Source organism: Callospermophilus lateralis, chromosome 2 (genome assembly GCF_048772815.1).
Source record: "Callospermophilus lateralis isolate mCalLat2 chromosome 2, mCalLat2.hap1, whole genome shotgun sequence".
Taxonomy (NCBI): Eukaryota; Metazoa; Chordata; class Mammalia; order Rodentia; family Sciuridae; genus Callospermophilus; species Callospermophilus lateralis.
In genome coordinates, this window is record NC_135306.1 from 202,941,174 (window position 1) to 202,964,817 (window position 23,644).

Consider the following 23,644-nt stretch of genomic DNA (forward strand, 5'->3'; position numbering starts at 1 on the left):
GGTAGTGGTGCCAGTCTATGCCAGAGGAAAACCCAGTGAAATCTGACTTCCAGCCATCAAGGATGCAGACAAGCTTTGTGGCCCAGGAAACAGAAAGTCCAGGATTGTGGGGGGCAGGGAGATCTGGAGGATTTGAAGGAATTTTCTTTCTTTAACACCTGAGAGATTGCCCCTTGAGGGGACAGTAAGGTTAAAAACTGAATGAGATTCACACAGACCTAAGATTCATCGGAGCTACCCACTTTCAGTTTTCGCCCACTGTAAACTGATTGTATCAGGCATGGTTCTCAGTCTTGATCACACCTTGGGATCACCTGTGGAGTCCTGAGGTTCAGAAGAGGCTAGCACATGGCCCAGGTGCTAGAATTTCAAGCGCCACCCAGTGATACTAAATAAGGTCAAGGTTACCCTGTTTTGGAGACTCTTCCAAGTTCCTCTCCTTCTCTTTCTTTACTTTTCCATCTTCCTGGCCTTTTGGGATCACAGGAACCTGTCTCTGTCCTCCCAAGGGGCCTCCAATGCCACATGATTCTCCAAGCTTCAATTCCAGGGTAAGGTTTTCTTGACTTCTCTCCTTGGAATGAGCTGTTATTTCAAAACCCTCCCTTTGTGAGCTATTTATTTCCTTCGCTGGCAGCTCAGCTCTGGCCCTTGTCCCAGAAGTGGGTAGCCACTTAGAAAAACTGGTCTTACGTAAGGCTTCCTGGGTAAAAGTGGGTTCTGAAAGTACTATAAATTCAACAGGTGTGTGTGGTGCAGGGAAGGCGTGGAGCCTCAAAAGCTGACATGACAGAAAAGAGAAAATATCCATGAGAGTCGTTCCCTGCCCCACACCTTCAGTTTCCCTTTCTGCGGTTGTGATCTGTGGTCAATTACAGTCCCAAACTATTAGAGGGAAATTTCCAAATTCCACGCAATTGAAATTGTACACTGGTCTGAGCAGCAGTAGTCGGAGGAGGCTGTGGGAGAAGGAAGGCACCCGGCTGTGGTGGGGGCTGAGGCCTTTCTGATGTGGACTCAACAGGAGACAGAAGGTGAGAAACCAGAGACCAGGAGGCAGACAACTCTCACTGTGCTGGCTGTGAAGGGAGTAGACACCGTGGAAAATGGCAGGGCCCGGGTGGGGGCACCTCCTAGATGGGAAAAACAGCAGTCAGTCGTATAAAGCCAGGAATGAGGCTCTGACAGAGAGGGAGACGCTGCAGATGGCAGAGAAGGAAAGTTAATCAGCAACCAAAGGAGTCCTGGGAAAGCAAGCAGAGGGGCCAAGATCAGGAGCATGCTGAGGACTCAGCCTGAAGACCAGCGGTCAGGGAGGGCCTGCCTGAAGACAGAGGTGTGTCTTCAGCTGATTTGCTCACAGCCTGACATTCTCCTCCCGACTTCCCTCGCCACAGGAAATGCTCCCCCAGCAGTCTCTGCACTCCCTCCAGGTGGAATGATCTCCCAGATCTTCACATATTTTTCTCCTTCATGCCTTTGACATCTCAGCCTAGATCTGACTTCATAGAGGTCTCTCCTGACCATGCAGTCCAGAAGCCGACTAGGGGCGCTTAAACAACAGGTATTCTCTTCCCTACTGTTCTGGAAGCTGGGAAGTCCACCATCAAGGTGCAGCAGGCAAGAGTCATTCTGAGGCCTCTCAGAGAGCTGCTCTCCCACTGTGAGCTCCCATGGCCTCTTCTTCATGTGTGGTACAGGGAGTGGGTGGAGAAAAGAGAGAGAGCTCCCTGGTGTTTCTTCCCTTTCTTTCTCCCTCCCCCTCCTCCTCCCCTCTGCCCCTGCTCTCCCTCCCCCTCCCCCTCACTAGTTGTGTTTCTTCTCTTAAAGGCACTAATCCTATCAGCTTGCCACCCCCATGACTACCCTCAACTACTTCCTTACTCCAAATGCAGCCACACTGATGGCTTCGGCTTCACATGAATCTGGAGGAGACATACACACCTAGTGCCTAACAACTCCCATGGCTGGCTGGGAAACCAGGGAAGAACAGTGCTGGCAATATGGAAAGACCAAGACAGGAGGAAGGAAAGAGACTGGTTCATCAGAGGAAGGGAGACAAACACACAGCAGGCAGGATGGCTGGTGCACATGTGGACACAGAAAGGGAAAGGGAAAGGATGCTGTCAGGTGGGTGTGGGCCTATGTCCCTGTTAGAAATCGCTAAGGCCTAACTTCTGGGAAACAGCAGGAGTTCCTTAGGTACTAGAAGAACAAGATGCATTTATTTCATCTGCGCTCCTCTCTTGGAATGAATTCGCCTATTACAAAAGCAGTGATTCCATGCATTTTAAAGAGATGTACATGGGTTGGTGACAGCAGCAGAAACAATAGTTTGGTGATTGCAGGGTTGCATCCAGAGCTGCACAGTGGCCTGGGAGAATAAGTAACACTAGAGAAGGTAAAATGAGCATGCCCTCCAAAGATACAGAGACACAGACCTCCACCAGGTGTCAGGCGAAAACAGAACGGCCTATCATGGCAGGTGTTAGTCATAACTCTCCACAACAGAGAAAAGTCATGAACCCATGTGTCAATGTCATAGAAGGTAGAACTGGTAATGACGTTGCTCTTCCTCTTCTACTATAAGTTTTTATTTTCTTTTGTTTCCACAAATAACCCAGGAGGACCTTGAGAGCAAGATCAAAAATATCCTTCCAGATCTCTGCTGAACTACAAACTACAAAGCAGCAATGCTATGAATGCCCTGTATCACTGTTCCTGAGTCAGATCCTTACTTTCAACTCTTACTTCACATTTTGCCAGTAATATGTTGTTCTACAGGTCTACTTTTTGCTTATAATGTTACCAAAAGGAATTCCAATGGTGAGCCATAAAAATAATAAGTCTAACAGCTCAATTCACAATAGCTAAAATATGGAACCAACCTAGGTACCCTTCAACAGATGAATAGATAAAGAAAATGTGGCACACATACACAATGGAAGATTACTCAGCCTTTAAGAAGAATGAAATTATGACATTTGCAGGTAAGTGGATAGAGCTGGATAATATCATGCCAAGCAAAATAAGCCAGTCCCAAAAAAAACAAAGGCTGAATATTTTTTATATGCAGATGCTAATTCTGGGCAGGTAGGTCCTAGGGAAGAATAGAGGTACTTTGGATTAGGCAGAGGGGCATAAATGGAGGGGAGAGGGTACGGGGATAGGAAGGACAGTGGAATGAATTGGACCTTGTTAACCTATGTGCATACATGACTACATGACTGGTGTGATTCTACATCATGTACAACCAGAAGAATAAGGTGTTGTGGCTCAGTGGTAGAGTGCTCACCTAGCATGTGTGAGGCACTGGGTTCGATCCTCAGCACCACATAAAAAAAAAAAAAATAAGTAAACAAAATAAATGTTTTTTTACAACTAAAAAAAATTTTTTTAAAAAAAGAAGTTATACTCTATACATCATGTACAACCAGAAGAATGAGAAGTTATACTCTATTTATGTATGATGTGTCAAAGTGCATTCTGTAATGTATGACTAATTAGAACAAATAAAAAATAACAAGCTTTTACAAAAATTTTGTAAACAGTCATTAAATATTGAAAAGTAATGGCCACCCTGCAGCTATAGTTAACTTTCTGCATCATAAAACTTGCTAAAGAAGTTGACGTGATAATGGTGTTAAACTGAAAACGTGTATGAGAACACTGACCTTGTCCTGTGCAACACAGAGGTCTTATGAATGTTCACAACTGTTATCAACTTGTTCTGCTCTGTTCATTTAAATCAGTCCTTGGAAGTATAATTTAAACAAATGGTCTTGAAATGTGCTAGAAAGTGTGGTAGTGTCCTGTGAAAATTCCCTTCCCGGAGAACCTGAAATTCTCATTGGTCATTGAGCTTGATAATTCATTAGTCTGACAATGATGACGTAACAACTGACATCTCTATAATCCTAAACACTTGACCTATAGTCTCAGCTGATGCTTTCCTCTTCTACCATATAATGAGAAATAAAAACCCACAACTATTATTATTAGAATTATTATTTTACCAAACAGATAAAGAGTCTAATATCATTTAAATAGAAACAACCACAGGGTCATGGGGAGCCAGCAGTAACTGTATAGCCAAGTTCTTCAGCATATCCTGAGCCCCTACAATTTGTCTCAGTAAAACTACTGCAAGAAGCCCCCAGAAAAAACACTGGGTCCAATCTCTTCATTTTCTTTATAATTACAAACATCTTAAAACCTCTTAAAAACCTCTTTAAAAGATCATATAGATATAGATATAGGTATATCCAAGGGAAATGAAAACATGTCTCATTAAAAACTTATATATGAACATGGATAGCAGCTTGTTCATAGTAACCAAAAGGTGGACACAACCCAAATGTCCATCAACTGATAGGTGGGTAAACAAAATTATACACATATAATGGAATATTATTTGCCAATAAAAATGAATGAAGTATAGGTCCATGCCCAAGCATAAATGAATCTTATGGTATTATGCCAAGTGAAAAAAAAACAGTCACCAAAATTCACATACTGAAACCATATTCTGCTTGAAATGTCCAAAGTAAGTAAATCCCTAGTACCAAAAAAAAAAACAAACCTAAAATGAGAATTAAAATAATAAAATACAAAAAGTTGTAGCCAATAAGATACAAATGCCATAAAATTGAATCACAAGAAATACAAAAAACATCAAAAATAAGAGAAAGCAAAGAAAAAGAACAATGAAAAAATAGCACATAAACAAATGATAGACTTAAATCTAACCATATTAATAGTCGTATTAAATATTGGACTTGGGCTGGGATTGTGGCTCAGTGGTAGAGAGCGCTCACTTAGTATGGTAGGGACCCGGGTTCAATTCTCAGCAAAACATAAAAAAAAATTAATAAAAAAATAAAGGGGCTGGGGATGTGGCTCAAGCGGTAGCGCGCTCTCCTGGCATGCGTGGGCATGCATGCGGCCCAGGTTCGATCCTCAGCACCACATACAGACAAAGATGTTGTGTCCGCCAAATACTAAAAAATAAATATTAAAATTCTCTCTCTCTCTCCCCCTCTTTCTCACTCTCTCTCACTCTTTCTTTAAAAAAAAAATGTTAAAAAAAAATTCTCTCTCTCTCTAAAAAATAAATAAATAAAGGCATTGTGTTGTGTCCATCTACAACAAAAAAGATCTCTCTCTCTCTCTCCTTTAAAAAAAAACTTAAAATAAAATAAAATATTAGAATAAATATCCCAATTAAAAGATTTTTGGATTGGGTTAAAAAAAAAGTGAAACCCAACTTTATGCTATCTACCAAAATGCATTTTAAATACAAGAGCATGATTCACTTAGTAAATGCTGATTGAGTACCTGCTGTGCCATACTGAGCATAAACTGGTTAAAAGTAAAAATTAAGGGCTGGGGATGTGTGGGGATGTGGCTCAAGCGGTAGCGCGCTCGCCTGGCATGCGGGCGGCCCGGGTTCGATCCTCAGCACCACATACAAACAAAGATGTTGTATCCTCCAATAACTAAAAAAAAAATAAATATTAAAATTCTCTCACTCTATCTTAAAAAAAAAAGTAAAAATTAAGAAAAATTCATATATCATGCTAAGACTCATTAAAGAAAGGTGGCATGATTATGTAAATACCAAGCAAAGTAGATTTCAAAGCAATGACTATTATGAGGAATGAACAAGGTAATGTCATAAAGATAAAAGAGTAAATTCATCAAGAGTAAACAACAATATTGAATGTTTTCATGGTGCTTTGGTTTGCGTATGGTTTTATTTGCATACGGTTTGCATATGGTTTATATACCCTTACCAAAAGGTTGGTGTTACTGAAGTTCATTCAACAGGGTAGTGTTCCTGGGAGGAGCTGTGTGTGGCTTGGCAGGGGGCCTGTAGGTCATCGCAGGAGTATACCTGGAACGTAGCTTTCTGGAAGTCCTGAGTTCTCAAAATTTCAAGCCTGGCTCCAGCTCTCTCTGCTTCCCTGGTTTGAGACATGACTGCTTGTCCTAAGACACTCCCACCATGATGGGATGCCACCCACCACTTTCCCTAGAGGCCAAATCACTGGGAACACCTGCTTTGGAAGTTTGAACCTCCCCAACTGTGAGCCAAATAAACTTCTTTTCTTCATAAGTTGGCTGCCTCAAGTACTTCATTGTTGTAAGGCAAAGTTGACATGTACACATACATATTAACAGTCCATTACAATTAAGAGTTAACTGATAGCACTGCAAGGAGAAATAAAGAAATCCACAATGACAGTCAGAAATTTTAATACTTCTAAATAATAAAATTGATAGAAAATGTAAACAGAAGATATGAACAACACTATGAACTAGTTTGCCTTAATTAATATTTATAGAACACTCTCTCAAACAATATAATACAGGTTTTTCTCAAGATCTAACAGAACACTTACCAAATGGACCATAATTGAGGCCATAAAAGAAGACTCAATAAATTTAAATGGATTTAAGGAATTCAAAGTATACTTTCTGACCACAAAATAACAAATCATAAATTAATAGCAGAAATATATCTTGAAATTTTTCAAGCCTTTGAAAATTAAATATTTTTCATAACCAACAAGTCAATGAAGAAATCAAAAGGGAAAAAAAACAAGCACTTTGAATGGAACAAAAATGAAAACATATATATCAAAACTTGTGAAATTCCACCAAAGGAGTGCTTTGGGGAAAGTTTATGGCAATAAATACCTATAATAGAAAAAGAAGGAAGGTCTCAAATGAATGACTTCTACTTCCACCTTAAAACCTTAGAAAAAAGAAGTACAAGTTCAGCCCAAAGTAAGCAAAATTAAGAAAACAAAATAAAGACCAGAGAAAAGATCAGAAAACAATATAGAAAAATAAAATCAAAGACTGGTTGACAAAATCAATAAAACTGATTAAAAACCCTAACCAAATTGATCAGGAAAAACACTAACCAAACTGATGAGAGGGGATTCAGAGAACACAAATATCAGAATGAGTGAGGTGACATCACTACAGATTCTATAGATAATAAATTGTAAGACCATTATTGTTACAGTTTGGATCTTGAGTGTCCCTCAAAGGCCCATATGTTGAAAGCTTGATCCTCAAGCATGGTGCTATTGGGAGATGGCGGATCCTTTAGTAAATGGGGCTTAGTGAAGTAAGGTCATGGGGTATGCCCTGGAATGGAGATATCAGGACTCCATTCCTGTCTTTCTCTTTGCTTTCTGGCCATCATGGCCTCCTCTTCCACCATGATCTACTATGCTGCTGCAAGGCCAAAGCAACAGGGACAAGAGATCATGGGCTAAAATCTTTGAAACCATGAGCCAAATAAACCTTTCCTCCTTTTAAGTTTATTTATCTCAGGTTACTTGTCACAATAACCAAAAACTGACTAGTGCAATTATGAACCACCTTACACCAGTAAATTTGACAAGTTACTGTGCCGAAGTGGAGAAATTCCTTGAAAGACATAAACTATGAAAGCTCACTTAAGAAGAAATAGATAACACAAATATCCCCATAGCTAATCAAAGAAATTGGTTTTACAGTTAGTATCTTTCCCACAAAGAAAACTCTAGGCCTAGATGACTTCACTAGTAAATTCTTCAAAACATTAAAGGAAGAAATCATGCTGGTTGTGCACAAGAAAAATCATGAAATAGGAATAATTCCAAATTCATCTTATGAGGTTAGCATTACCATAATAACAAAACCAAACAATTACAAGACAATAAAATTAAAGACCAATATATTTTATGAACATAAATGCAAAAAAAATTCAAACAAAACTTTGTAAATTGAATCAAACAGTACATTAAAAGGATAATACATAAAGGTCACATGTGAACTTTCCCCAGTATTACAAGGTTGGTGCAACATCCAAACACCAATCAATGTTATTAAAACTAAAAGGAAAAAATACGTCATCATCTCAACAGGTACATAAAAAGTGTTTTTTTAATTGAACATTCATTCTTGATTTGAAAAAAAAAAAACTATCAACAAAGTAAATAGTACTCAATCTAGTAAATAGTACCTACCAGAAACCTACAGTTTACCTCATACTGTTTTAAAACTAAATGCTTTCCCTTTTAAAGAAATTAGACAAAGATATTTGTTCTCATAATTTCCAATAAGCATTATACAGAAAGTTCTAGCTAGCATAATTTAAGAAAAATAAATGCATCTAGGGTAGAAAGAAAGGAGTAAAGCTGTCTTTATTTACAGATGATATGATCATCTGTCAAAAAGTCTAATGGAATTCATTAAAGTAAGTTACTAAAGCAAATAAGTCATTCTAGCAAGGTTGAAGAATAAGAGATAAATATACAAAACTATGTTTCCATTTACTAGAAACAACCAAAAATTGAATTTTTATGTTAAATTTAAATGTGGGGTGAGTGGAGTACCAGGGATTGAACCCAGGGGTGTTTAACCACTAAGCCACATCTCCAGCCCTTTTATTTTCAGACAGGGTCTTGCCAAGTTGCTTAGGGCCTCACTAAATTGCTGAGGCTGGCTTTGAACTTGTAATCCTCCTGCTTCAAACTCCCAAGCCACTGGGATTATAAGAGTCTGCTTGTTGGCCCAGCTTGAACTTTAAAAAAAATTTAATACCATTCCAATAGTATCAAAACATGAGACACTGCCCAAAGATCCACAAATATTTCAAAAGATATAAAATATATTTAGAATGAAAATTATAACAATTTGAGCTTGCTAGAGCAAGAAAGTCTAACCTATTCCGGTGTTCTCTTTTCTGTGAGACAAACCGTTATATGGGCTTAAACAGTGTAAAAAAAAAAAAAAAAAAAAATTATAAAACATTGCTAATAAAAATTAAACAAGATCAAAATAAAAGAGCACGTTTTTATTGGTCAGAAGTTTCTGTACTGTCATTGACAATTCTCTAGATTCAGTGAAATTCCAATCAAAATCTCATACTTTTTGTAGAACCTAGAATGGACAAAACAACTCTGAAGATTAAAAAAAAAAAAAAAGCAGAGTTGGAGAACTAATATTACTTGCCTTCAAAAGTTATTATAAAGCTACAGTAATCAAGATAGTGGGATAGTGGAATATTGGCCTCTCAATAGACACACAGAATCAACAGAACAAAGTAGAGTCCAAAAAGAGACCCACAGCTATATGGCAAAAATACAAAAGTAATTCAATAAAAGAAGGACAGTCCTTTTTATTATTAAAATTTTTATTAGTTATATACATGACAGTAGAATGCATTTTGGCACATTGTACACAAATGGAACACAACAGCTCATTCCTCTGGCTGTACAAGGTCCGAGTCACACCTGTGGTGAGAGTAATAATGTCCATCTCATTCCACCGTCCTTTCCACCCGCATGCCCCCTCCCCTCCCCTTACTCCCCACTGCCCAATCCAAAGTTCCTCCATTCTTTCCTATATCACCATCCCCATTATGGCTCAGTATCCGCTTATCAGAGAAAAGATCTGGCCTTTGTTTTTGGGGGATTGGTTTATTTCACTTAGCATGATATTCTCCAATTCTATCCATTTACCTGAAAATGCCATAATATTGCATTGTGTGTATATATACCATATTTTCTTTATCCATTCATCTCTTAAAGGGCTGGTTCCATAGTCAGGTATGTGAATTGAGCTGCTATAAACATTGATGTGGCTGTGTCACTGCAATATGCTGATTTTAAGTCCTTTGAGTATAAACCGAGGAGTGGGATAGTTGGATCAAATGGTGGTTCCATTCCAAGCTTTCTGAGGAATCTCCATACTGCTTTCCATAGAAGTTGCACAAATGTGCAATCCAACCACCAATGTATGAGTGTTCCTTTTTCCCCACTTCCTCGCCAACATTTATTGTTACTTACATTCTTGATAATTGCCATTCTGACTGAAGTAGTTTTGATTTGCATTTCTCCAATTGCTAGAGATGAACATTTTTTTACATGTTTGTTGATTGTGTTTCTTCTTCTGTGAAGGTCTATTCAGTTCCTTAGCCCATTTTCTTTTTAACAACTGATACTAGAACAATTGTATATTCTTAAGGGAAAAAATAAACTTTGATCCATACCTCACAACATATACAAAAATTAATCCTAGATATATCAAAGATGAAAGGGTAAAATATAAAATTATAAAATATCTATGGAAAAAAAGAGAAATTGATAAATTGGATTTCATCAAAATTTTAAGACCTGTTCTGAAAAGATAAGCTACAGAGGGCTGGGGTTATGGCTCCGTGTTAGAGCGATTGCCTAGCATGTGTGAGGCACTGGGTTCAATTCTCAGCACCACATATAAATAAAAATTAAGGTCCATTGATAATTTTTAAAAGCATTAAAAAAAAAGAAAAGCCACAGAGAAAATACTGCAAAGCATCATCTGGTGAGGAATTTATATGTAGAAATTATGAAAAATTCAGAAACATACAAACCAATAGGAAAAAACAGGAACAAAGATTTTAATACTTTGACAAAGAAGATATACATGGATATACATGAAAAGATGTTCAACATCATTAGTCATGAGGTAAATGCAAAATAAAACCAGTATGAGAAACTTAACATCTTCCAGAATAAAAAAAAAAAAAAAAAAAAAAAAAAAAAACACCAAGTGTTGATGAGGATGTGGAGGAACTGGAACTCACCAACACTGTTGGGGGAACATGAAATGACACCTCTTTGGAATTCAGTAAGTTAAACAGGCCACCTGCCGTTCATCTAGCAATTTCATTCCTAGCATCATCTCATAGAAAAGAACATACATGTGTGTACAAATCCTCACACACAAATGTTCACGATTGCTTTATTTATAGAAGCCAAAAATTAGAAACAACCCAAATGCTTATCAACAGTTGAATGGATAGAGAAATCATGATACATCCACATCATGAACTAGTGATCAATAATTTTTTTAAAAAAAGGGGGAGAAGTATTGACAACAAGTAACCACAAGACTATAGCTCAAAATAAATATGTAAAATTCTGTGAAGAAGATAGACATAAACAGAGCACATACAACATGATTTCACTCCATAAATCTCTAGAAAATGCATACTAATCCACAAAGACAGAAAGAGATTGGTTGTTACCTGGGGAAGGGGACATCATGGTGGGAAAAGGGAGGGATTACAAAAAGGCATAAAAAACACTTTTGTGCTTGATGAAGATGCTTATTATCTCAGTTGTGGCAATGGCTTTCACATCACAGTTGTATACATACGTCAAAAGCTATCAAATTGTACATTTTAAATATGTGTAATTAAATATGGGTTAACTATACCTCAGTAAGATTTTTTTTTTAAAAAAAAAAGCATAACCGACATCTCAATCATTGTGGATATTTATTAGACACAATCTAAATAAAATACAGTGCAATATATAATGCAGTTTCCATAAGATCAAAATACTCACTCTAAGAATGCTTGCTAGACTTACCTCAACTGCTTGCTTTATTAACTTGCCCTCCCTCTCAGGCTTGGGTGTTGAATCCAACTCTACACTCTTCTGGGTGTGTGTGGTCTCCACGTTAATGATGGACTTCTCTCTAAATGATTGTTCAATCACATCCTTAACAACACTATTTCACAATCATTGGAAAATCTGTATTACCATCACTTCAGATTTGTGATTTAAGACCTTTCAGGTTTAGACTTTGCAGGAGACATTTCCCCAAGCCTTGTTTTTGTGAAGCCAATTGTTTCATACAGAACAATTGCTACTTCTTGGTTTTCTGCTGTAGTGATAGCAATGTGTAATGTGAAAGTAGTCAGGTGCAAAATGGAGTCACTGATGTCAAACCCTATGGAAACAGAGCCAGCCAGAGGAAGGCCATGAAGGATGAGTTTTCATGCACAAATTTCCCAATAATAGGAACTACAGCAAGGAATTCCACAAAAATCACAACCTTTCATAAAGACCACTGCAACCTAGAAAAAAGAATATTTCCAGCAACTAACTGTTTGACTTGGATTGGTGCCACCCTTCTCATTGGTCCTTGAACACCCTTATGGAACAGAGTTTATGTAATCCTCCTCATTTTGCCTTTGAAGTTTCCCTTTACCACATGCCTTGGAATACATTCATGATTTCCACAGCATGTGCAAGAATCCTGACTTATTCCCAAATAAATATCATAAATTCATTATTCTTCAGAGTCAATTTATCCTTCCTTCCCTTCCCCTTCCCCTTTCCCTCCCTCTCTTCCCCTCCCTCACACTCCCTCTCCCCCATCTCCTCTCAATTGACTTTTCAGGGTTTCTTTTTTTATTTGCTAATCTTTTAAAATGTTTATCAAAGTGATACTATAATATGGACTTAGATGCTGCTTTTGCCAAAAGCATTTCACTTGGGCCTATGATGCAAAAAACTTGGCGTCTTGGGCTTCATTTTATATCTGTCTCCTTTGCGCTTAATCGGTGGCCTTTGATTCCAGCAACTGCAGGTCTACACTGAAAGCACCTTGGGATGTGTCAAAATTATCCCCCAAGCAATGGCAACTTTCTTATTGCCACTTACAATGCCCGGCCCAATCTACAATGATCCTGAGATAAAGATCAGATAATGATCAACTAGACCACAGTCTGATCAAGACTACTGGTCTATGCATACTTCTGATACCCCTTGCTATAAAATCTGGGTGCTCGTGTCAATTGCCTCAAAGACAGAGCTAGAAATGCTGGTTCCTAGTCTGCCCAGTATAGCCATACTGACGAAGGCTCCTTTCCTGCTTTTTACCATTATTTTTCCATTTGGTTTCTGGGGCAAGTGGGCAGACTTGATTTGCTGAAGCCCCTTAGTCCGCCCTCTGGCCCACTACTGAGGTAACAATACTTGCACACTAACTAAAAGAGGAAGGGGGAAAAAGCACCTAAAATTTTATAATGAATTGTAAAGAGCCTCTGCGCCTTCCCTTCTCATCCCAGGGGAAAGCCTGCTGAACTCTTCAATTGTTTCTTCCAATAATTAGCTCCATATTTCTAGAAATCTTCTTAAGCTACAAAGCCCTATAACTGCAAGTAATGTGAAAGAAATCAGTCTATTTTTGCAGAAGAGGACTGAAATGGAAGGCAAGAACATGCCATTGAGATAATCTATTTGAGTGAAGTATTTGAGCCAAAAAAAAAAAAATTCCAGGTATGAATCCTATTTGTACTGCCCACTCTCCAACCTTGAGCTAGTAAATCCATGTATCTGAACCTCAGTTTCATCATCTTTAAAGCAGAGGTGATATCTGTCTCACAGAGTTTTCTAGAGAGTGAAATGAGAAAGCATATCTATACATCTGCTATATCACCAACTCAAAAAAAAAAATGACTTGCTTTACCTTTCCCCTGGATTTAACTCATCTCCAGAACTCAAGGTGTGTTCAGCACAGGTCTTCTCCAAAATTTCAGCCCCTTGGCCTTTTTGTTTAAAGGAGGAAAGTGGCATGCTTTTAATGAAAGTACATTGAGTCAATCTGCAAGAAAAATTCCATCATTCATTGTTAGTGACTGACCAGCAATACCACAAACCTCCTGCTAAAGTGATTCAAATTTTAGAAGTCTGGAGAAACACCCAGTGACTAGAATCTGTTTCAAGGAATGCCACAGCAATAAGGTCCCAAGCCTAGTGCAATGTATTAGCAAAAGCACACCAGCCTCCTGCTCACTACTGGTGGTGGTAGGCTGACTCATACAGAAACCCCCTCAAGATGTGTTTTAAGAACTGCCACCAAAGTCAATTTTTCAAAGCCTTTTCCCATCCAAAGACCCAGTCCTTTCATGCAAAGACTCACCCCTGCTGTATGCATTCACTGAGTTCTGAAGTATCCTGCTGAGGCTGCTTGGGCAGGAACTGGACCAGTGCTTGGGATCCCACAGATTCTTCTAATTCAGAGAAGAGGAGTGTTATTTAAGCCACAATTGCCTTCTCTGCGATTGACACTTACCATAGTGGAGTTGGAGCCAGTGCCCTGAGTTATGCAAGGGTGGACTTGGAGCTCAGGTCTAGAACGCTGCCTGTCTCCAGGTTCCTCCTCAATAAATTTTGGGATAAAGGAGGTACTGGAGAGTGCACAGCTTCCCAAAGGGGAGACTTTGGGAATGCTGGGGACAGAACCTGAGAGAGGATGAAGAGGTGCAAAGGGAGTCCCCAAGATGTCTGGCTCACTTTGGTTAAATAAAAAAATGATCATTTGGAAATACCTCCTTACTAACTTATTTAACACGACCAATAATGTCTACAAGGAAGGGTTTGACGGCACCGACCATGCCCAACGACCTGCTGGGATTCGGAGCGCAACCCAGGAAGGCTTCCAGGCCCCCGCCTCGTGGGGACGGTTGGCAATCCCGAGGCGGACCTGAGTGGGGCACCGCTGAACGTCCTGGGCCAGGTTGATCTTCACGTGGCCGGATACTGGCGAGTCTGCGAATGGCCTGGAGGCGCGGCAGGGGCAACCTAGCGAGGTGGCGCGAGAACTTACTGTCCCTCGCAGCCGGGCTCAGGCCCATTCCGTTGCTGCGGCCCCGCCGGCCCCCAGGCCTCGCAGGGGACAACGCTCCGGGCGAGTTCCCAATCGGCCAGCCGGGGATCCTCGGAGACGCGGGATGGTGGCACTGGGGCAGGCACGGCGAGGGACAATCGAGGGGGAAGGGCAGAGGAGCGCGGTGCCGGGAACGCAGCGCGCAGTAAACGGCGGCGGCGGACGCGCGCGCGGTACAACGACGAAGGCGGCGAGCGTGTCCCGAACGTGAAAGAGGCGGGAAAGCAGCGCGCGAGACCGTGCAGGGTCTGGGGCGGGGGGCGCGGGTGAGGGGACGATCAGGGCGAGGGCTTAGGTGAAAAGGCTCTGAGGTGGCACCTAATCGAATGTTATGGAGCAATGGGGAGACGCTTGGAGAGCAGTCTGAGAGAAGATTAGGGAGTTAGGGTTTTAATTTAAAAAAAAAAACATAAATATATAATGCAATATGTAATATATACAAAATCTCATGGAATGCATGTGGTTATTCAAATTGCTTGTGAGTGCACCGTCCTGCTTAAGAATTTGAACACATCTGCTATGCATGCTGCATCTAAGCCTTCCTCCTTTACGCTGCCTCCCTGCTCTTTGAATCCTGAGTTTTGTGTCTATGGCGTCCTTATTTGGATTTGGTTTTGGTTCATTGGTTTGGTTGGTTTTTTGAGACAGAGTCTCGCTATGGTGACCAGGCTGGCCTCGAACTCACAGGCTCCAACCATCCTCCTGCCTCAGCCTCTGGAGTATCTGGGACTAGGGGACTACCAGTGCGTTAGTCCTGATGCTCCTGGGTTTGCCCTTTCTCTTTTAAGTTTCTAAATCCCTTCTTTGCATCCCTAATGCACTGTTTTGTTTTGCATATTTGAAACTTTATAAAAACTAGGGTATGGGTGTGGTATTTGTGACCTTCCAAAATTCATAGCCTGAAATCTCAGCCCCTAAGCAGATGGTCTTAGTAGGTGAGGATTTGGGGAAGAAATTAGATCTTGAAAGCAGGCCCCTCATGAAGAGGATGTGAAGAGGATTAGTATACTTACAAAGGAGGCCCCTAGAGAATATCCCCTTCCATCATGTGAGAAAGCAGAAGCTGCTATCTGTGAATCAGGAGTTGGGTCCACACCAGTCACTGCATCTGCTGTAGAGGTCTCAGGCTTCTCAGCCTCCTGTGAGAAATAAATCTCTTGTTCATAATATTTTTTAACATCACACCAAAACGGACAAAGAGAATGGTATCATGCTATGTGTTCTCTTCTGCAACTTTCTTCTTTCTATGATATATGTGTATTGTAGTATACAACTGTAACTCTTTAATTCATTTTCTTTTCTTTCTTTCTTCCTTTTCTTTTCTTTTTCTTTTTTTTTTTTTTTAAACTAGGGACTGGAGGGTGCTGTACCACTCAGCAACATCTCCAGTCCATTTTGGAGACAGGGTCTCACTAAGTTGCTCGAATTTGTGATCCTCCTGCTTCAGCCTCCCCAGTCACTTGGATTAAAGGCATGCACCACTATGCCTGGCTCTGTAAATCATTTTCACTGTTATAAAAATAGTCCTTTATGTGTTTATACCGTTTTTTATCAATCCAGTGACAAAGCCACTGAGTTGACTAGTTAGCTAGTTGTTTGACTTTCCAATTTGGAGTTGGAAAAAATTGAAAAGATCTTAAATTGTGCACTGGTGTATGCAAGCAAGACATTCCAAGGGACTTAATGTGTAGGAGGGTATGCAAATAATCAGCCTCATCAATTTCACTTCCACCAATATATTAGAATTCTTTTTTAATTACATCTTCATCAATACTTAGTTCTACAACAATTCTTAATTTTTCCACGAGAGTCTACTTAAAATATTATTTTACTAAAGTTTTAATGTGCATTTTTCTGGTCACTAAACAGTTAAGACATTTACACACACACAAGTATATTCATATCAGCCACTTAGATTTCTTCTTTTTTAAAAAAAAAAAAGTTAATTAATGAAAACACTATAGAGAACATTAATAGGAAAGGGTTGAATAAATTCTAGTAGATTCAGGCAATGGACTTCAATGCAGTCATTTTAAAAATGTGCTTTTGAAGCACATTTGTCTATCTGGAATGTTTCTTTTGATATTGCATTAAGAGAAAACCTACAGTACAGTATTAGAAAATACTTGGAAATTATCTTCTTATTGATTTTCAGGAGTTCATTGTATATTCTTGATATTCATCTTTAGTCAATTATAATTATTTAGATATACAGTCAGCCCTCCATCTCTGCAGGTTCTGCATACGCGAATTCAGTCAAGCAAAGACTGAAAAAAAATTTAATTATGTGCTGAGGGTACAGCTCAGTGGTAGAGCATTTGCCTACCATGCACAAGGTCCAGGTTGGATCCCCCACATTGCAAAAATCAAAAAATTGTGTCTATATGGAACATTTATAGACTTTATTTCCTGCCATTATTTTCCAAACAATACAACAAGCATGTCCGTTTCATCTGCACCTTGATCTTGGACTTCCAGCCCCCAACATTTAGAAAATGGAATTCTGTTGCTTAATCCACCCAATCAGTGTTATTTTGTTATGGGAATTCTACACATGAATGCCTCTTTATTTCTCAGCAAACAGAAGTGAATCTGGGTGGCGGAAAGGGTGCCACTGACCACAGGTCACAAGATCTGTGTTGCTGGGGCTAGGACCAGGATCCAGGTCTGATTTTCATGCAGGGTTCCATGTCCTTGCTCAACAACTGTCTCTCCACCTTTGGTTTTTCCTCCCAGTGTATGTAGATACTCTTCCTGAACATACCCCTAATCAAATTTCCCCTCAGAAGCACCTTCTGCTACCCAGCTCCACCTACAGCAGGATCTGAATAAACTCCTGGGCTCAGTACCCAAAGCCCTGTCAGTTGTACCCTAAGCCAGAGCTTCGCAGACATTAACGTGCTCCAGAATCACCTGGAGGGCATGCTAACATGTACGTTCCTGGGCCTTGCCTCTAGAGAGACCCCCAAACTTTGCATTTCCAACAACTTTCCAAGTGCTGTGAATGCTGCCAAGGAGCACAGGCTCCAGGACCCTCGTGAACTCTCACTTCCAGCCCAGGAACTGCTGACTCTTGCCCCAAGCACTTGACCCTTTGCCCAGCTGGTCCTGCCAGAAGTTCTCCACTGCCAAGTCAGACACTGTGGTCAGATCCAGGGACCTCCCAACTCAGGCCAGAGTTGTGTTTGTTTGTGTGCAGAATGATGGGTTTCATTGTGGCATATTCACATGCGTAAAAACAGTTTGATGAGTTTCACTCCCTAGTGCCCTTCCACCCTCCCGGGTCTCCCTCCCCTGCTCTACTCCTTTATCCTATTGGTCATCCTTCTATTTTCTTTTTCTTTTTTTTTCTTTCCATTATCATTTATTCTGTCATAGGAAGATTAAAAAAAAAAAAAAAAAAAAAAACCTCCAAAAAAGCAAAATAACCACACATTGGTCTAGGCCACATTATAAATCCAAGCACTGGTGTGGAATTTCAGTGGAGAGAAGAAAACTTGTAAAAACCCCCCAAAGTCATAAGAAAGTCTTCCAATTTAACTGTCTCTGTTTACCCATCCTTATTCACTACCCAAGACCATCAATTCTAGACTAGTCTGATCTGTAAGAGGGGTCAAAACAGCCAGAGCAGGCATGGATGGAGGGAAGGAATGAGAACCAAAAGAAATCAAGGAGCTGATCTGTTTGTGAAAAGCAGTGATTCCTCAGGTCACAGCTTCCAGTGGTTGAGATGTAAAATGCCTAAGAGAGCAGATCCGTGAATTAAATGGATTGCTTTTGGGGAGGTGAAAGTAGTATGAAGAACATGAGATGACAAGAGTCTGAATTTTTTTTTTAAAGCTTCAAGGTTTCAACAGAATGTGAATGTACTTGAGCTTTTCAAAAGGATGGCGTTTAGAAAGGGCAAAACCAGGACGCACAAAAGACTGGGAATTCCCATGACCCTTAAGTGCTTCCTGCTCCAGGAAATAAAGTATTTACTGGAGGTCACATCTACTACCCAGTGCAAACTAATCCGTCACCTCCCAAAAGCTTTTCGAACCACGATTTCCCCCATTTATTTTGGTCCCCAAGCAGCCCTCTTCTTTAGTGGCCTGTAGACTCACTCCCAACTACCCCCCCCCGGGGGGGGGGTAAAAAAAATAAAGGAATTCCCCCTAGGCTGGCCCCAGTAACTCAGAATTAAATAAGAAGAAGGGCTGGCAGCCTCCTGGAGACTAAAACAATTTGAGACTAAATCTACCTTTCCAAGGATGGAAAATGTATTCAGATAATGTTTGAGAATTCATATATGCCACAATAGAATAAGAATTAAAAGGTAGAAATCTCACTCTTCCTTACACCTCTACCTCCCCTACTGCCCAAGCAATCCAGACATTTTTCCACTGTCATTACCATTTCTTCTAAATGGAGGCCCCTAGGCACTAATCACATAGGCAACTGCATGGTATTTAAGAACACACCACGACTTTTCCATTAAAAAGCTGTAGTCTCTGTCTCTCGGCTACATTGGCGATTCTCCGGTAACTTTGATACTTTAAAGGCTGCAGCAGCATGCAAAAGAACCTCATTTCATTTTTTTTTTTTTAAAAAAGTTAAGAAAGGTCTCCAGGAGGTGGTGAGTTTTATTTGTCTTGTGTGGATAGAGGGTGGAGAGTAGGAGAAAGCACAGGACACAGAGGTCTACTCAGTGTAGTCTTCTCCCTCATTTCATCTTCACCATCCACAGAGAGAGTGGCATACTTGCTTGCAGAACTGAACTTAGAAGCTGGATTTTCCTCAGGTCTCTTTGGCTCAGGTGCAGATCTGGAGCCTTGATCCTTTTTGCCCTCTTTCCTATCTGACTCCTTCCAGTGATCCTTGTGCCCTCCATCTCCTGGACCACGGCTGGAGTTCCCAGTTTGGCCTTTTGGGACCTTCATTCCATCTATTTTATTATCGTCTTTCCTTGTGGGTCCTTCCTCAGATGGCTGAGCTGGAGCTGCTTTCCCCCCAACCACTTGTGGGGGATTCCTGCTCTGTGTCTGAGCTCTGAGATGGAGCAGGAGGGTTAGAACTTCGCTTCACCCACGCATTCTCCTTTGGTGGAAGGGCTCCCATTACCTTTAGAGGCTGATCAGGTTTGGGAGGCTTAGAAGTTGACAGTCTTCCTCCTTATTGAGTGTTTCATTTTCTAGAGACTTCTCTCTCTCCTTCGTGCATTCTGCCAGGTGTGGCTGAGGTTCCAGTCTGTGATGACTTCCTGTCCTTGACCATTCTGGTTCCCTAGTTTCTTCACTTCGCCAGCTTGGGTGTCTCTCCCTAGGCCGCCGTTCTAGTTTTGGCTCATCCAACTGGCGCTGCAATTTCTCCTGCTCCTTCTGTAGCCGTTCTTCTACTTCTCTTTCTCTAGCAGCTGTGTCAACAGGTATTGCCCCTCCAAAGACGGGAGCTGCTCGACTGGACTGGGAGGTGCTAGCAGAGGAATCATCTTCCTTAGGAGTACTCCGAGGCCTTAGATTCAGTTTGGGTCTTTTTTGGGGGGGAACCTCTATCATCACGCCTATAATCATCCCGAGAGTAATCATCTCTGGAGCTCCATGACCGTTCGTCTCGTCTGTCATATTGGTCCCCACCTCCTCTGTACTCATCATCCCTTTGGTACCCACTACCAAATGCTCTTCTGCCACTGCCTATCCTGTGATCATAGCCTCTATCATAATCTCTGCTGCCTCGGTCATCATAGCGATCCCGGCTCCCATATCCATCCATATCCCGGCAGGGGCCATCACGATATCCATCTCGATATCCATCCCGATATCGGTCGGAATCATATCCATCTCGATACTTGTCTCCAAAGCTGTCATCACCTCTTCTAGGCGGATAGTCGTCAAAGCTGTCTGTGGCAGGTCGGACTCTCCAGTCGGTGTCTGTTTTGTCAGAATCCCGATTTCTATCTCGGCCAAAAGAACCATCATCCCTGTCTTTATCCTGTGCTTGATCAGCAACATCCCCTCGAATTCTCCTGTTACCTAGAGACTCTTCATTGAGACTCAGGGCACTGAGCAGGGAGTCCAGGTCCTCCAACTCAGCGTAGCCAAAACCTTTCAACCTTTCTGGATTGCTGGGTTCACGTGGTAAACGCACTGCACTGATATTTAATCCTCTAAAGAATTCCTTAATGGAGTCTTCTGTCACATCATAGGGCAAGTTCCCTAGAAAAGCAGTGTAGGGTGGCGATTTGGGAAGACGGCTCCAGTCAATATTGGGTTCCCCAGCAGCCGGTGGAGCAGTGGGAAGGATGGAACGGTCAGTTGGAGGTGCCCTGTACACATCATCATCATTACTGTGCCAGGTGGTTGAAGCACCTCCTTCCAGGTCATCTGTTTCATCAGCCCAGCTGACTGGTTTGGGGACATAGGTGCTTCCTCCACTAGTCCCCCCATCCTCGGCCAGAAAGTCTGTTAGGGAGGTAGTCTTCCCCTTCTTATTCTTCTTATTTGCTGAGGCCGCCATGTTGGGAGAGGGAGGGAGAATGCAAAGCCACCCTTCTATTTTCATGGCCTCCCTGTCCTTAGGCCCCTGGTTTTTTTCCTGTAGCTTCCACATGTGAGGGAAAATATGGGTAATATAATAATATGGACACTTATTTCTTTGGGTCTGGCTTGTTTTGCTCAAGATTACAGTCTCCAGGTCATTCATTTCTTGCAAGTAAGATAATTTTGTTGTCCTTTGTGGCTGAATAAAACGCCGTTTCAAGGGCAAGTCTTCCTGAAGGTTGAAGCAGGACTGAAGGGCTCTCCTAAAACACCAAAGTCTGGGCCGGTCTCAGACACAGGGCTGCTGTGAGACACTGCAGGGGTCACCTTGTTTGTATTCAGGCGAACAAAGGGAAGCCCAGAGAGGTGAAGAGACTTGCCCAAGGGCACACAGTGCATTAGGTCAGAGGCTGAGCAAGAATCCAGGTCTCCCAGGTGCAATCATCTGCTCCCCCTGCAGTTTGCTGCCTTGCTTGAGATAAGGGGTGCCTGCCTCCATCCCCTTTTCTCACTTCCTTTTTTTTTTCTTTTGACCTCAGCTGCTCCTTGGCATTACAGCTGTTGCTGACATGAAGCCACAGGGGACCATAAAACTTGGATAAAGAAGAGTGGAGAAAGGGCAGGGAAATGAGGGAAAGAGATGAGACCTGGTGGCCAGGGGAGGAAGAATGGGAAGCCACCCCAGGCTGTCCAGGAAGCTGGGGGTGGGGTTGCTGCAGGAACCTGCACACCACGTGTCCCAGCCCTTGCTCTGACCCAGTGAGGACTCAGGTGAGCCCCGAAAACACAAATCCTCCCAGTCCCAAAGAGGCCAACCTCTGGCTTCCCTCCATGTGGTCACATGCTTCAGACCCAGGGGCCCAGTTCCTTGATCATGGTGGCTTAGTGCCAGCATCCCACCCCTACAAAGAGTTTCGGCCAACAATTGCAGTCCAGCCATAGCTGCAGGCTTTGTCCTGCTTCACCAGAGCCCGGCGGGTGTGGCCCTGCAGGTGGCCCGCTGCCCCACAGATGGGCTCCAGGTGGCATTAGGACCCTGCAGAGCGCAGGTGAGACTAACAGCTGGAGGAGCTCCCAGGACACTGAGGACCTGGCAGGGGAAGGTGAGCCCATCCAGGAGAGCAGGGCTCCTGGAATCAGGATCTGCAGCCCTAAAAGGAGTGGCCCTGCCCCTCATGTCACCTGGGGAAATCCTGGACCCCATTCCTGACTGCTTCATCCTGCAGCCGCCAGTCTTCCACCCGGTGAGCAGCTGCCCTCACCTGGGACTTCCCAGGTCTCAGGGGTCCTCCCTTTCTCCTGGGCGGACTCCTCCTGGGTGGGTGGGTGGGGGTGCATTGGACCTCAGTCTTGGGCCCAGCTTCCCTAGGACCTGCCCAGGATTCTGGAAGGCTCTCTTGAGTTTAGCACAGTGGCTGAGCAGCTAATTGAATGTGAGTGACTGATGGACATTTTAACTTGGTGAAGCCTGGGAGCTGAGGCTGCGCACTACTGGGCTGGGAGGCCAGCAGGAATGGGGAGTGGGTGGGATCTTTGAAGGGGACCCTGATTAGTAGGAAGGGTAGCCTCATCTCCAGCCTGGAAGGGACAGTTCCAGGGGAACCTCCCAGTCAGAGATGGGGGGGGGGGTCCCTCTCCTCCTCCTCCTGTTCTGAGAACTTGAAGCCAGGCAATGCTTAGAGAAGGCTGCCCCCCACCTCCCAGGGGCCACCCCCCCCCAGCAAGCACTAATTATCCTTTTCCCTTAATTGGCCCTCTCCTCCCAAGGGCAGCTCAGTTAATTACACACCCTGCCTGGGCCTGGGAAGTGGAAACCACTGAACTTGAAGCCCTGCTAAGCTGTGGGTGGCCAATGGCATGCGACAGGAGGGGGCCCTGGGCTCCTCCCAGGAGCCTGAATAATGGGCTGAAGCAGCTGCACAGGGCCCCAGGGCTACTTGCTTCCCAGGCTGGAGCCTGTCACCAGGAGGCAGCGCTGGGGACTCAGCTCTTTCTGGCTGGTTTGGGCTTCTGTGCACTGCTGGGAGTTGGCAGCAGTGCCTGAAGGCGCCCTGGAGATGCTGCCCTGTTCTGCTATTCACACTCCTTCTGCAAACAGCTCTGCAGAGACCTCACTGTGCTGGGCTGGGCCTGAGCCCAACAGAGGGAAAGAGCAGGCTTCAGCTCTGGAGGGGCTTGTGGCCTCCCAGGGAAAGCAGCCAGCCAGACCCGCTGCACCAGGGCCCAAGGGCCAAGGCAGCCCTGTGGACAAAGTGCCCTGGGAGGACAGGGAAGGGAAGGAATAACTCAGGCACCAAGAGGATGATGCTTGGAGAAGGCATCAGGGTGGAGGGAGGGCGGAGGAACAGCCAGGAGAGGCAGGGGGTTGGGAGAGTGTGGGGGGTGGGAGGAAGGCCAGGAGAAAGGGACCAGGAGGGCAGCAGGGCCACTGTCAGGTCCCCGTCAGGGCTCCACATAGGGTCAGCTCTCAGCTCCAACTTGCCATTCTTCTGCCTCCAGTTCCCACTCTGGCCATTAAACTGTCCCAAGAAACTTCAGTACCAGGCTCTGGGCACCAGGTGGCATTGAGTGAATGACAAGCCTCACTGGGGACACAGCAGCCTGTTATGTCCTAAGAG

General features: G+C 42.8%; 3 protein-coding genes and 1 non-coding gene across 11 annotated transcripts in view; 2 read left to right on the forward strand and 2 right to left on the reverse strand.

Annotated features, from left to right (window-relative positions):
• Plaat5 (phospholipase A and acyltransferase 5) overlaps positions 1 to 14,646 on the reverse strand; it is a 27,372-nt gene extending 12,726 nt beyond the window's left edge. Inside the window, exons 1-4 of the mRNA XM_076847406.2 lie at positions 14,449 to 14,646; positions 13,762 to 13,852; positions 13,309 to 13,443; positions 11,421 to 11,529 (exon numbers count right to left, since the gene is read on the reverse strand). Of these exons, the coding sequence (XP_076703521.2) occupies positions 11,421 to 11,529; positions 13,309 to 13,443; positions 13,762 to 13,852; positions 14,449 to 14,476 (363 nt within the window). The 5' untranslated portion in view covers positions 14,477 to 14,646. The remainder of the gene's footprint in view (positions 1 to 11,420; positions 11,530 to 13,308; positions 13,444 to 13,761; positions 13,853 to 14,448) is intronic.
• On the forward strand, positions 8,667 to 8,780 carry LOC143393258 (small nucleolar RNA SNORA28). Its single transcript, XR_013090556.1, has one exon. It is a non-coding gene; the product is annotated as a small nucleolar RNA SNORA28 (small nucleolar RNA).
• The window catches only part of LOC143392968 (galectin-12-like), a 16,295-nt gene continuing 7,086 nt past the window's right edge, over positions 14,436 to 23,644 (forward strand). For 2 of the 8 annotated variants that reach the window (XM_076847397.2, XM_077108908.1), the window contains exon 1: positions 21,576 to 22,270. In XM_076847397.2, the coding sequence (XP_076703512.1) occupies positions 22,202 to 22,270 (69 nt within the window). In that variant the 5' untranslated portion in view covers positions 21,576 to 22,201. Of the gene's footprint in view, positions 14,755 to 21,466; positions 22,271 to 23,644 lie in introns of those variants that run through there. The other 6 variants (XM_077108910.1, XM_076847392.2, XM_077108906.1 and 3 more) reach the window with 6 other exon arrangements.
• Positions 19,192 to 21,024, reverse strand: LOC143392967 (eukaryotic translation initiation factor 4B). Its single transcript, XM_077108905.1, is given in 7 exon segments — positions 19,192 to 19,217; positions 19,220 to 19,502; positions 19,504 to 19,649; positions 19,652 to 19,707; positions 19,709 to 19,748; positions 19,751 to 20,033; positions 20,035 to 21,024. Coding segments are annotated over 7 exon segments (1,803 nt in total). The 5' UTR covers positions 21,004 to 21,024.